Genomic DNA, 13,757 nt, shown 5'->3' with positions numbered 1-13,757 from the left:
TGACGGTAGGAGTTTTGTATGCGCAGCACTGACTGATAGACTTAGCTATCTATCCGTGCTATCGTAGGAAAATCTGACGAGGTAGCACTGATAGTCAGAATACTGGTTCTGGTCTAATGGATCAGAACCAGCAGGAGGTAACACTCCACTTACATATTCCCAGCCGCCAAGGTATGAGAAGGCGAGGATGAAGGCGATGATGGTGGTTGCCACGGTGAAGCTCATCACGGAGACGTGGATCTGTGGGAACATCCATGTTGTCATGGAGATGGCATGGTGCCAGGTCCCTTGAGGGCCTCTGTGGGTCAGAACCCAGCCGCACACGGAAACTCACCACAAACCACAGATCTTTGCCAAACATCTGGACCTGACTGGATCTTCTCAGGTACCGAGCCACCATCATCCCCACCGGACACAAGGTCATCCAGGCGAGCAGCATCAGGCAACCTGGAGTACAGAGGACAGGTTAGCCTCCACCAGCTAACAGCTCCCAATTGGCCATCCGATGGCCAACGGCTCCCGATTGGCCGTCCGATGGCCAACGGCTCCCGATTGGCCGTCCGATGGCCAACGGCTCCCGATTGGCCGTCCGATGGCCAACGGCAGGATTGTAGTCAAGACCACCTAACCCGAGACAAGACCAAGACTTTTAGGGTCCGAGACCTAGTCAAGACCAAGACCAGTGCCCCACGCTACATGACATGAAAAAATGTTAAATATGATCAAAATTACTTCTCAAATTGATCTGAAAGATCCACATTCCCATAAAAACACCTAGATATTAAATACTTAGAGCTGAAATAAATTTAACCAATACCATTTCTGTGCCACAATCCGCAGAGGTCTCTTGCCATCCCTAAATAGATAACACCCTGTGTGTTTGCCAATAATGCTCATGTCAGAAACCACCACTCTCTGCACCATTAAACATAGCAATTAAGTCAACGTCCTGATAGTAAATAACGCTCAACTATGAACACTGACCAAGGAGAAACAAGCAAGAAGTAACCAAGCACAAGGAGCTCACCATGACTGTTCTCACCCTCTCCACAGCTACATGAAGCCAAGCAGTCTGACACCATGGCAATCATTACAGCTGCCACTTTGAACGAAAACAGAGAACAATGTGCATGCTCTGCGTGCTCTTTCGTTCTTGTGATTTATTTATTTGCTAATTAAATAAATATCATTGTGTATAATTAAATAACATAATGATAGCTACTGCAGAGTACCAGAGCATTACAAGAACAAAGAATGGCTCTCAGTGAAGCTCCAGTCCGATCTTCTTAGTAAAGAGCCGTTCAGAAGAATCGGATCGTTCGTGAATTTCACATTACTATTTTGCAGACTTTTGGACATTAGTCCAGTGTTTTTCAAACTTTTTTTTAGCCAAGGTAATTGTTTTAATTGAAAAAATCATGAGCCACACCACCAACCAAAAATGTAAGCAAAGATACTCTGTAGCCGCCTATATTACATATATAGTCATTATTATCAAAGTTTCTTGAATAGGAATCAAATAAACACAAAAATGTATTATTATATTTTACATTTCTTATTTCAAATTGCACTTAATATGTCCACTTCAGAAATACACCTGAACAGCCACAACACTGTGGTGTGATGCATGAATGTAGCAACATTCATGCATCACTAATTCTCTTGTTTTAATGTAAAATGCTCTGTACCTACTGCCATCTAGTAGTAATAAAATTACATGATTACGCCGCTAGTCACTACTACAGCAGAGACACTCAAAGATGGCATCATTTGCAGATAATTAATTCGTTTTCAAAAAATCTTTTAAGACCAATTACCGTATTTTCCGGACTATGAGCGCACCATGCTATAAACCGTACCTTCAAATTTTTTTAACCTCCCCCCCCTGGAAACTTACATATATCAGCCGCACCGGGCTGCAGGCCGCTGGTATCTCTGCCGCTCTCGGTTTCCCATAAGGACCCAGCAGNTGTAGTGGCTGCTAGTGGCAGCTACTATTTGTGTGTGATATATTGACACAAAAACATCTACAACTTACCACAAGGAGTGGAAGAGTTCACCCCCACTATTAACACTAGTGGTTTTTCCCAACCAAACAGCCACTTTGCTGCTGGCTTGTTTGCAATCTAACCGGGTTCTGAATTGGATTCTACTCTGAGCACTTTTATGGTAAGTTTGGCAACATGACTTTGATCTTAAATGTGTTTATTGAAAAATAACTGCATTGTTTTGTGCCTGTAGTAATCTTGGTTATTTTGGGGCAAACCAGATATTTTTAATAATTGAGGTCATGTCTCCTCTTGTATTTTTTTTATCCTGCCCACTGCTCTAGGCCTCAGTATGAAATCCTGTGAAATTTTGTGGGATTTTAGTTTTTGAAAGAAGGACGAGACTGATTGTTTGGTCTGGGAGAGCATGTGGTGGAAGTGTAAGGCTGGCTGTTCCAGGTGGGCTTTAAATCATTTCAAATCACTTGTTTTTCATTTTTTATTATGATGTGCTTACTGATATGCTTAGATGTGCCTCTGACCCCAAACAGCTGATTCAGATGGTTGCATGACCTCCTGCAGCCATCAGTCCTGCAGAAGGCTGTTAATCACCACAGATTGAATCCAGGTGGCAGAAGAACCACTGATCTAAACCTGTTGATTCTTGGGTTGGTAACTGGTTAAACTGGACTATTACTACTGGTGCAGGATCTTTATCAGCATTTTGAATTAATTTAATCAACTTATTTGGAAATGTTTGTGGTTAATGGAAGATTGAACCAGTTATTGGATGGAAGTTTATCCTGTAAACTGTAAATCATTTTTCTAACTACAACACAAATCACCTTTTGCTCTATTTTTCTGCCTGTGTTAAATCAACCCTGATCCTCCCTGAGTTTTATCTTTAGGTTTACTGATACACAGAACTTTATTTTAAATATTGATTCCCTCATTTTAGGATGAGTGCAGCATCATAAATGCTACATTACGCTGCAGCTTGATGGGGAAATGTTACTGTATATGTCAACTAACATTAAGATAAATTTTAATGAATATTCATTAGTGTGTCCTAATTGATTTAACTGAGTGTACATGGGGAACCATACGCTTTGTGTTGGTTCTATAACCAGTACATTATTTAATATTTCAATGTGTTTCAGAACTTTTCTAATGTTTATCATGTTTCTAACCGGCGCCTTCCTCACTCTTATCTTTGTGTGTTTCAGCTGCTGCTCTGCAGTTTGACCCAAAGCTGACTGACTGCAGGGAAACTGTCAGGAAGTGGCTTCATTAGGCGCCACAGCGGGAGGAAGGCACCAAGGAGTCAAAGAGACGCCAACCAGAGTCAGACCTGTTACGGCAACTAGTTCTGTTTCCTGGTTCATACAGAACAAGCTGAACCTCCTGGACCTTCATGGACAATAGACCATGAAGAACTCCCACTAGCCATAACGGATCAGAACACTGGTTCTGGTAGTCTGTGCTACCCGTAAATCCGTCCTACCTTGTGGCGATGCCACATTGATGCTATGTCACAATCTGCTGACTCAGCAGATTTCTTATCCTACCTCTGGAAGTTTAATTTTATGTGTTTTATTTCATGGCAGTTTAAGTTTTATTTAACTTAGTTTATACCTGGCTTTCATTAAACTGCTGTATTACTTCATGTTTTTAGTCTACATGACAGCAGCTTGTAAATATATTTATGGCTTTAGTTTGCCATCTACTGTAAACAAGTTATTGTTTGGTGGTTAATCAAACAATAGCTTGTTTGATTAACCGCCATTTTTAATCAAACAAGTGGCTATTTTTTCCCTATATTTTAAAATATTTTTGTTTAATTACATCCTTTTTTATTATTATTAAACTTTGCTAAATAGATGTTGGTACGATACTATGTGGGATTGAAGCTGAGTAATAGCGGTGTAATATTAGCGTATATTAATCATATACTGTCATTTCAGTGATCTGCGCAGTTTGGTCGACACTTTGTGGCTGCATTTAATAAAGTTTGTCATACAACGTATTAATGCGCAAAAGAGTTGCGATGATCTGTATTTGTCTTTAATTCCAATAAAACTTCAGTCACTCAAATAATGCTATCCAATATATTTAACATTAACAACCCGCTGTAGTTTTCTGTTTGTAAACATGACGGTAGGAGTTTTGTACGCATAGCACTGACTGATAGACTTAGCTATCTATCCGTGCTATCGTAGGAAAATCTGACGAGGTAGCACTGATAGTCAGAATACTGGTTCTGGTCTAATGGATCAGAACCAGCAGGAGGTAACACTCCACTTACATATTCCCAGCCGCCAAGGTATGAGAAGGCGAGGATGAAGGCGATGATGGTGGTTGCCACGGTGAAGCTCATCACGGAGACGTGGATCTGTGGGAATATCCATGTTGTCATGGAGATGGCATGGTGCCAGGTCCCTTGAGGGCCTCTGTGGGTCAGAACCCAGCCGCACACGGAAACTCACCACAAACCACAGATCTTTGCCAAACATCTGGACCTGACTGGATCTTCTCAGGTACCGAGCCACCATCATCCCCACCGGACACAAGGTCATCCAGGCGAGCAGCATCAGGCAACCTGGAGTACAGAGGACAGGTTAGCCTCCACCGGCTAACAGCTCCCAATTGGCCGTCCGATGGCCAACGGCTCTTGATCGGCCGTCCGATGGCCAACAACTAATGGCTCCCGATTGGCCGTCCGATGTCTAATGGCTCTTGATTGGCCGTCTGATGGCCAACGGCTCCCGATTGGCCATCCGATGGCAAATGGCAGGATTGTAGTCAAGACCACCTAACCCGAGACCGAGACAAGACCAAGACTTTTAGGGTCCGAGACCTAGTCAAGACCAAGACCAGCGCCCCGCGCTACATGACATGAAAAAATGTTAAATATGATCAAAATTACTTCTCAAATTGATCTGAAAGATCCACATTCCCATAAAAACACCTAGATAAAAACACCTAGATATTAAATACTTAGAGCTGAAATAAATTTAACCAATACCATTTCTGTGCCACAATCCGCAGAGGTCTCTTGCCATCCCTAAATAGGTAACACCCTGTGTGTTTGCTAATAATGCTCATGTCAGAAACCACCACTCTCTGCACCATTAAACATAGCAATTAAGTCAACGTCCTGATAGTAAATAACACTCAACTATGAACACTGACCAAGGAGAAACAAGCAAGAAGTAACGAAGCACAAGGAGCTCACCATGACTGTTCTCACCCTCTCCACAGCTACATGAAGCCAGGCAGTCTGACACCATGGCAATCATTATAGCTGCCACTTTGAACGAAAACAAAGAACAATGTGCATGCTCTCTGTGCTCTTTCGTTCTTGTGATTTATTTATTTGCTAATTAAATAAATATCATTGTGTATAATTAAATAACATAATGATAGCTACTGCAGAGTACCAGAGCATTACAAGAACAAAGAATGGCTCTCAGTGAGGTTCCAGTCCGATCTTCTTAGTAAAGAGCCGTTCAGAAGAATCAGATCGTTCGTGAATTTCACATCACTATTTTGCAGACTTTTGGACACTAGTCCAGTGTTTTTCAACCTTTTATTAGCCAATGTACATTGTTTTAATTGAAAAAATCATGAGGCACACCACCAACCAAAAATGTAAACAAAGATACTCTGCAGCCGCCTATATTACATATATAGTCATTATTATCAAAGTGTCTTGAATAGAAATCAAATAAACACAAAAATGTATTTTTATTATATTTTACATTTCTTATTTCAAATTGCACTTAACATGTCCACTTCAGAAATACACCTGAACACCTGAACAGCCACAACACTGTGGTGTGATGCATGAATGTAGTAATTCTCTTGTTTTAATGTGAAATGCTCTGTACCTACTGCCATCTAGTGGTAAAAAAAATTACATGATTACGCCGCTAGTCACTACTACACAGCAGAGACACTCAAAGATGACATCATTTGCAGATAATTAATTCGTTTTCAAAAAATCTTTTAAGACCAATTGCCGTATTTTCCGGACTATGAGCGCACCATGCTATAAACCGTACCTTCACATTTTTTTAACCTTCCCCCCCTGGAAACTTACAGAAACTTGCATATATCAGCCACACCGGCCTAAAGGCCGCTGGCATCTCTGCCGCTCTCGGTTTCCCATAAGGACCCAGCAGAGGGCAGCAGAGGGCTGCATCCTAATAACTGCTGGATATATTAAGGACGCAGGTCTCCGTCTCCTAATCCGTTTTGTTCACGCCGAGTTTACGTGCAGCGGCTTTATTTCCCTCCTGTTCTGTCAGATCGATACTCCTCAACTTAGAAGCTGCATCATGAGTTTGAAAACATTTCTCCGTCGTTCCTGCTGCTAGCATGTGGTTGTTCTAAATGAAAATTAGGGCGTTCTTCTTTGATTTCCAATTTTGACTTCCAATGATTCACTTCCTGCTAAAGAGCCCCCTGGTGGTAGAAGAAATATCCACAGAAAAGCCGCATGTTCAAAGTGTAGGAAAAAAGTAGCAGTTTATAGTCCGGAAAATATGGGAGGTGAAATTGGATAATTTCCACGGCACACCTGACGATCACTCACGGTACACTAGTGTGCCGCGGAGCAGTGGTTGAAAAACACTGCAGTTAGTCAACACCTCCACAAAATAATTCAGCGCAGTGAGTGACAACTGTTTTTCATCACAAATGCTTATGTGTCTCTGTACAGCTAGCTTTGCTAACATCACGTCAANAAAGGCGACAACAATCATGTAAATTCAACAAAAGGGTGTTTTGAGAAGGTTCATCCAAAAAAATAAAATAAAATTAACTCAACTACACTTGTTCTAAATGAAAATTAGCGCGTTCTTCTTTGATTTCCAATTTTGACTTCCAATGATTCACTTCCTGCTAAAGAGCCCCCTGGTGGTTGAAGAAATATCCACAGAAAAGCCGCATGTTCAAAGTGTAGGAAAGAAGTAGCAGCTTGTAGTCCGGAAAATACGGGAGGTGAAATTGGATAATTTCCACGGCACACCTGACGATCACTCATGGTGCACCAGTGTGCCGCAGCACAGTGGTTGAAAAACACTGCAGTCAGTCAACACCTCCACACAATAATTCAGCGCAGTGAGTGACAACTGTTTCTCATCACAAATGCTTATGTGTCTCTGTACAGCTAGCTTTGCTAACATCACGTCAATGGAGCTAACCTTCTTTGAGCTTCTTTTCTAAGTGACGAAAAAAGTTAGACGTTCCCCACCGTCTGTGAAACGGTGGGTCCATAGCTGTGGCCATCGGATGTCTTATGGTTTATGCAGCGCTATTATATTACTGACGATCAGACAGACATCTTCTGCCGCTCAGAGGAAACCACTGCGCATGTCTGGAGCTCCGCGTGCGAGTAAAGGTGGGGAGGGGGAAGTAACAGAAACACGTAATTGGTAAGTCACGTTATTGCTTGGATTTTAATCTGGTATGTTTTGCATCTACTTAAAACAAAGATGTTAACAAATAAACTGGACAGTATGCTGTAAGTTTAGTGATATTTCCACAGTTGCGGTCTTGACTGGTCTTGAAATAAAATCCCGATTCTCAGCGCCTGAGACCGAGACAGTGTGAACCCTTTAAGATGTGTTGGAGCTATTTTTTCCTTTATTCCTTTATCAATTTGAATTTTGTTAGTTTATTCTTAAATTTCTGTTTTTGTATGATTTACATAGTTTATTTGTAGGTTAATTATTGCTGACTTTATTTTTTTATTTTGTATTTTTTATTTATTTTTCTATGTTTAAACAGGAAGTAATGTGGGTCAGTCCACTTTGTATAAATGTAGGTGCCTGGTAAAGGACCAGCAGGCATTTGGGTTTGGGGCCTATATGGTGTTTACCAGAGCAAGAGAGGTAGAGAACAAAGGAAAGTTTGAACTCTGTAATTGTGTTCAAAAAACAGGAAAATAAATCATCAAGAAACAACCAACAAGTTTGGACATTGAACCTTCTTTTGCCTGTGTCGAAAAACTTGACCCCAGTGTCTTAGTAGTGGCTTGGTGGAACTTTTATTGGATGTTTGGTTTGACAAACAATGCCACTATAAGATGATACCAAACACTGTAATGTAGGCCTTTGACAAATGCCCATACCAGGAGCCTAAACCAGACATACACCAGTCTCAAAAACCAGAATTTTTCCAAAGGGGTTGTTTACTTCATTAGCTGATAACTATGACTCAGCTACCATTTTGGAAGGGCTATCATACCAAAAATATTAACTAGAGACATGTATCTTTTCAAAAAATATTGATAGACTGTGCCACCCTGAAATAGGCAAAAAAAAAAAGGTCTGGCCCATGGACTATGCTGAGTGTGATCCCAGTTTAAATCTTCTACCAGTGCGGCTGCCTGCCACAGGCTGCGGTCTGTTCTTCCTGCAACGCTGCATGGAAATGTGCCGTAATGGGACTGCGCATGCCCTGCGCCCCCCATCGCCTCCATGACAAATGACCTGCAGTGTCTTGGCTCTTTGGACCAGAGGGTGAACATCAATGCTGCTGGAGCTGTTGGCAGCATCCGGTTGGAGCGCCAGGTCGAGTAGCTGTTAGGTGGGGAGGACCCCCTGCAGGCTCGGTTGTGATTCTGGTGTCCCATGCAGCCCGATTCGGGCTGCTGAGTTGTGGGAAACCTTGGAGTGTTTATTTGGTCTTTCTTCCTACACCTTCCTACAGTAACACATACTGCATCCATTTTCAAAATAATAACGCATCAGCTAACAAAATTAAATCTATTGTCTCCTCTAAAGCCAACACTCTACAAGCATCCACTTAGTAATTATATGAACAGAAAAACTAAACTTTTCATTCAAACTTTTGTTCGGTAACTAACATATTTAGTTTGTAGTTATTTAACAAGCTAAAATAAACCAAAGAGAAACTTGTTTTACTCATATTTGTGTATATTTTACAGCGGCTAATGGAGCTGCTGGTAACTTTACAGGCGCTAAAGCAAACTAACAGGAATATAGCAGCTGGCTCTCAGAAACCAAGCACACCTGGCTCAGGGAAACAGGAAGGGGCGGGGCAGTCTCATACCATATTTGGAAATGGGACCACTCCACTCCGGAAGTGAAGGGGGCACAATTTCCAATATTATCTACAGTCTCCCGTTTTTATTTTCTTTTTAAATCTGATATATTTTCACCTTTAGGAAGGAGTTTCACTCTCAGCATGTATTTGAACTTCTCTCTTTTATTTACTTCAGTGCAGCTCACAGTTCTTAAATTCTGTAGTTTTCTGTGTAACTTCTAAATCTGTAATTATATTAGGTGTGTGGTAACACACCTAATATAATTACATCACTAAATCAGAATACTTTCCCACAAAATCTTTATTATTTGTATTAATTCTGGAATTACTGGCACTGTAAAAGATAATTTATCTAAAAAAATCACCATAGCTTTTTTATTTTCTTAAGGATGTAGATCTAAACAAAACCTGATAGTGGTTTATGCCTGATTTATACATTCAAATTCTACTGTTATTAAAACATAAACAAATATTAGCATTATAATATTTTCTGTCACAGGTGCAACAAAAAAAACAACATAATAAATTCACTACTAAACTATTCTAGTGTATATTATATTTTGTTCCAAGACAAAGATTTTGAGCATTCGTAAGAATTAGAATGAATAAAGCAAAAATACCTAAACATCTCCACTAATTATATAAGGAATAAAAGAAATAAGGAGACATGAAAAGCAAGATAAACTATAATAAAAACCATTTACAATCTATGCATAAGAAACTTAACTGAGCAAAAGTCAAATAAATTAATTAGGTTAACAGTAGAATAACAAATTTGGTTGTTTAACAAAGACCAGCAAAAATTCATATTTTTGCTTTTATGGGGCTATATTGATTATTCTGAGACTTTTTTTGTTTGGTAGGAAAAAATAAGATGAAACTATTTAGTCTATCAAGGTGGAAATATTCCTTTGACTTTTAAACAATAAAACACATTCATAGAATCATAATATCAACAATTTGTGCATCGAGTAAAACACTTAGCATGCTAAAGCTAAATGTTATTAAGTTTGGTTGAGAATAATTATTGCACTGTCAATAAATTACTTCTAATCGATGTTCTTAGTTGCCTGGGAAACTCAATAACGCCTTCATGAGCTCAGAGGGTCAAACTGATGAAAAACGAGGATGGGTCCTGACTCAAGAGACCAGAGGACAGACTGTAGGATGGACCGAGGACCTGAGGAGGACTCACCATGGGCTCTGATCATCTGCTGCTTCCCATCTCTTTGGACCACAGCAGAAGATGTCAGCGCCATCCTTTGGCTGCTGCTATAATCATTCTGGTGCTTCATGATGATCCCTGTTGGACACAGCAGAGCCTCCAGTGAGGACAGTTCCTTGAGGAATTGTTAATACTCTGTACAGAAATGTAAAGCCCCATGTAAAATATAAGAGTTTTATGAAGATTTGGGTTACGCAATTTATAGAGAAACTCAGACTATATTTTCAGTAATTACTGATCTTCATATTGGCATTGATAACATGGTGTGGCCATTTGTAGTGCATTGATAGTCCTTTGACCATGATAGGGGTCAGGTTGAGGAATTTGATTTTGACCCAGTTGGCTTCTCAATCAATCAATCAATTTGTTTTGATTGCAGCAGCAAGGCATTTCAAAGTGCTTTACATCATAAAAAAAACACAAAAACACAAAGTCATGCAACATAGAATCAACTATCAGAACATTACATTAAGTCAAGAATAATTGACTTAATTATTCTCTTATTTCTTATACATCTCTTACTTCAAGACATAAGATAGTCAAAGGTCATAAAATTTACAACAAACAAGAGATGTATAACAAAGTTTCATAAAATATCTTATTGCTAAAATTTTCACTTTTAAAAAGCAACACAGTACACGGTCAATGGCTGAATCATCGTGTCGAAATACTGCGTCTTTGATCCGATTTGTATCATTGTCAACAAACATATAACATGAACACAAAAAATGAATAATTAATACCAGAAAAGGAAGACATATCAAAATCATTAAATTAGTGACTTCAGCCATAAGACCCCCAGCATTTAAACTAGCTGGCCTGCATGGGATGAGGGCTGGAGTGGGCTCAAAAGAAAAAACCCTCAATAATAATGACAGGAATTTGAAAAGGCATGTGCAGCAGCACCACTTGGTGCTGGGTGATAGCTCAAAACACAAAGCGAGTTGAGCCATTTGATTAACTGTTTTATACACCTTTGACTCTAGACAAGTTTCAGCTACAGGGGTTGCTTGACTCAGGCTCCATGGCCTGCACACTGAGTGAGAAGGTGGAACAAATGATGCTGAGTCAGAACTCACTTTCTGAACCTGTCCCCCTCTCTCAAGAAATTGTTCTCATTGGTTGTGGAGGGACGCTCAGCAAACCCCGCTGCATGTATGAGGTGGAAATGAAACTGTATGGCGAGACCTGTGTTGTCCCTGTGTTAGTAGTGCCAGGCCAAAGGCACGATTTAATCATTGGCACAAATGTCATAAGATTCCTCATGCATCAGCTGAAAATAACCAATAATTATTGGTGTCTAGTGTCCAGTCCCGGTCTTCTCCCAGAATGTGAGCAGTTTCTCGATATGATGGCAAGCACTTCTCGGTGGAGAGGTGAAGAACTCCCAGAGAAGGTGGGCACAGTCAAACTACAACAGTCAGTCACCCTGCTGGCAAGGACTGAACATCTGGTGTGGGGTAAGCTGTCACATAACATCCCCATGTCTCCAGGGAGTGCTGTAATCACCGAACCAACGTCATCTAAGTCAATGCCACGTAACATCATGGTTGCTCGCATTATCACTCCTTTATGGGGAGATAGGTGGGTCCCTTTAAAAGTCGCCAACCTGTCAGACAAGGCCATTATGCTGAAAAGAAACGGCAAGTTGGCAGATGTGTCCCTGAAGAACAGGAGATAATAAAGAAATCTGTGAGTGAATATGCCTCTCCTCTTGTGCTGGTCTGGAAGAAGGATGGCAGTCTGAGGATATGCACAGACTTCAGGTGGTTAAATGCAAGGACATTCAAAGACGCGCACCCACTTCCACACCAGTCCAACTGCTTAGCCGCTCTTGGAGGCAACACTTATTTCAGCACTATGGATTTGACGTCAGGATTTTACAACATTCCTATGGCGGAGGAGGAGAAGAAATACACAGCATTCACAACTCCTATGGGGTTGTACGAATATAATAGAATGCCCCAAGGCCTGTGTAACAGCCCTGCCTCTTTCATGAGGATGATGCTCAGCATATTTGGAGATCTGAACTTTAGCAGTTTGTTATGCTACCTGGACGATCTCCTTGTTTTTGCTTCAAGTGAAAAAGAGTCTCTGGAGAGGTTAGAGGTTGTGTTCCAACGCCTTCGCCTGCACAATCTTAAGTTGAGTCCCAAGAAATGTCACTTTATGAGATCATCAGTGAAATTTCTGGGACACATTATAGATGGCCATGGAGTGTCTGTCGACCCTGGGAAGGTTGAAGTCATTACAAGGATGACAACAGCTGACCTGATGGAGGATGATGGATGCACTCCTTCAGTCAAGAGGATAAAGTCCTTCCTTGGTATGGTGTTTTATTACCAACATTTCATTCCGAGTTGTTCATCTGTGGCCAAGCCCCTGTTTGCTCTAACTGCTGGACAGAAGAGGAAGGGCAAAACCAAAACAACAACAACTGCTGGTTCTTACAGGAAACTGAGACCATCTGACTGGACAGAGGGATGTGAAACAGCCTTTTTAAGTCTCAAAGAAAAGCTGTTGAATTGTGTTGTTCTTGCACACCCAGATTTCTCACAGCCTCTGATTTTGTCTATTGATGCTTCACTGGATGGACTTGGAGCTGTCTTGTCTCAAGTTCCAGCTGGAGAAGAGAAAGCTCGCCCCATTGCATTTGCCAGCAAGATGCTGAGTAACTCTCAAAAGAAATACCCCACTCACAGGTTTGAATTTTTGGCTTTGAAATGGAGTATATGTGAGAAGTTCAGTCATTGGTTAAGAGGTCAAACATTCACAGTGTGGACTGATAACAATCCGCTCACCTACATCATGACAAAGCCAAAACTTGATGCTTGTGAGCAGCGTTGGGTTGCGAAGCTGGCACCCTTCTCTTTTGATCTGAAACACATACCTGGGTCCAAGAACACAGTGGCTGACGCACTCAGTAGGGATCCATTTGCAACAACTGTCAGCCATAGGATCATCACTGAGGGTTACTCTCATCTCCTTATCGAGGCTGATAGCATTAGCCAAGATGGGGTCCAGGACGCTTTTCATCTAAAGGTCCAGAGGCGAAAAGTGAAGAAACCATCTTGTGGCAGTCAAGAACCCCATTGTAGTTCCCAACCATTCCAGTGTGACGCAGTCAAGGCTCTTCTGGAGATGCATGACCAGTGGGATTTGGTTGCTGAGACTCGTGCGGTGGCACTAATTCAGTCTGTCCAAGATTTGGGTGTACCAGGGCAAGATTCCCTCCCTGTGTTCACTTTGGATGAATTACAACATGCCCAAAAGCTTGACCCTGATGTTTCCAAAATCTTGCCATTCATTATCCGAGAGAGACGTCCATCCAGAGGTGAAAGAACAGGACTCGACATAGGAGCTATGGTGATCATTAAGCAGTGGGAGAGTCAAGATTGAAAATGGGATCCTCTATAGAGTCACTTGAGATCCCCTCAGCAAACAGAAAATACATCAGTTTGTTCTACCTG

General features: G+C 41.1%; 1 protein-coding gene across 1 annotated transcript in view; it reads right to left on the bottom strand.

Moving 5' to 3' along the window:
- Positions 1–13,757, bottom strand: part of LOC103130352 (putative ferric-chelate reductase 1) — a 23,893-nt gene that overhangs the window by 5,976 nt on the left and 4,160 nt on the right. Inside the window, exons 4-6 of the mRNA XM_016665850.1 lie at positions 10,258–10,365; positions 4,475–4,587; positions 4,294–4,380 (exon numbers count right to left, since the gene is read on the bottom strand). Of these exons, the coding sequence (XP_016521336.1) occupies positions 4,294–4,380; positions 4,475–4,587; positions 10,258–10,365 (308 nt within the window). The remainder of the gene's footprint in view (positions 1–4,293; positions 4,381–4,474; positions 4,588–10,257; positions 10,366–13,757) is intronic.

Source organism: Poecilia formosa, unplaced genomic scaffold, assembly GCF_000485575.1.
Source record: "Poecilia formosa unplaced genomic scaffold, Poecilia_formosa-5.1.2 Scaffold626, whole genome shotgun sequence".
Classification (NCBI taxonomy): domain Eukaryota; kingdom Metazoa; phylum Chordata; class Actinopteri; order Cyprinodontiformes; family Poeciliidae; genus Poecilia; species Poecilia formosa.
The sequence above is the reverse complement of the archived record's forward strand: the minus strand, read 5'-3'. Positions and strand labels throughout refer to the sequence as shown.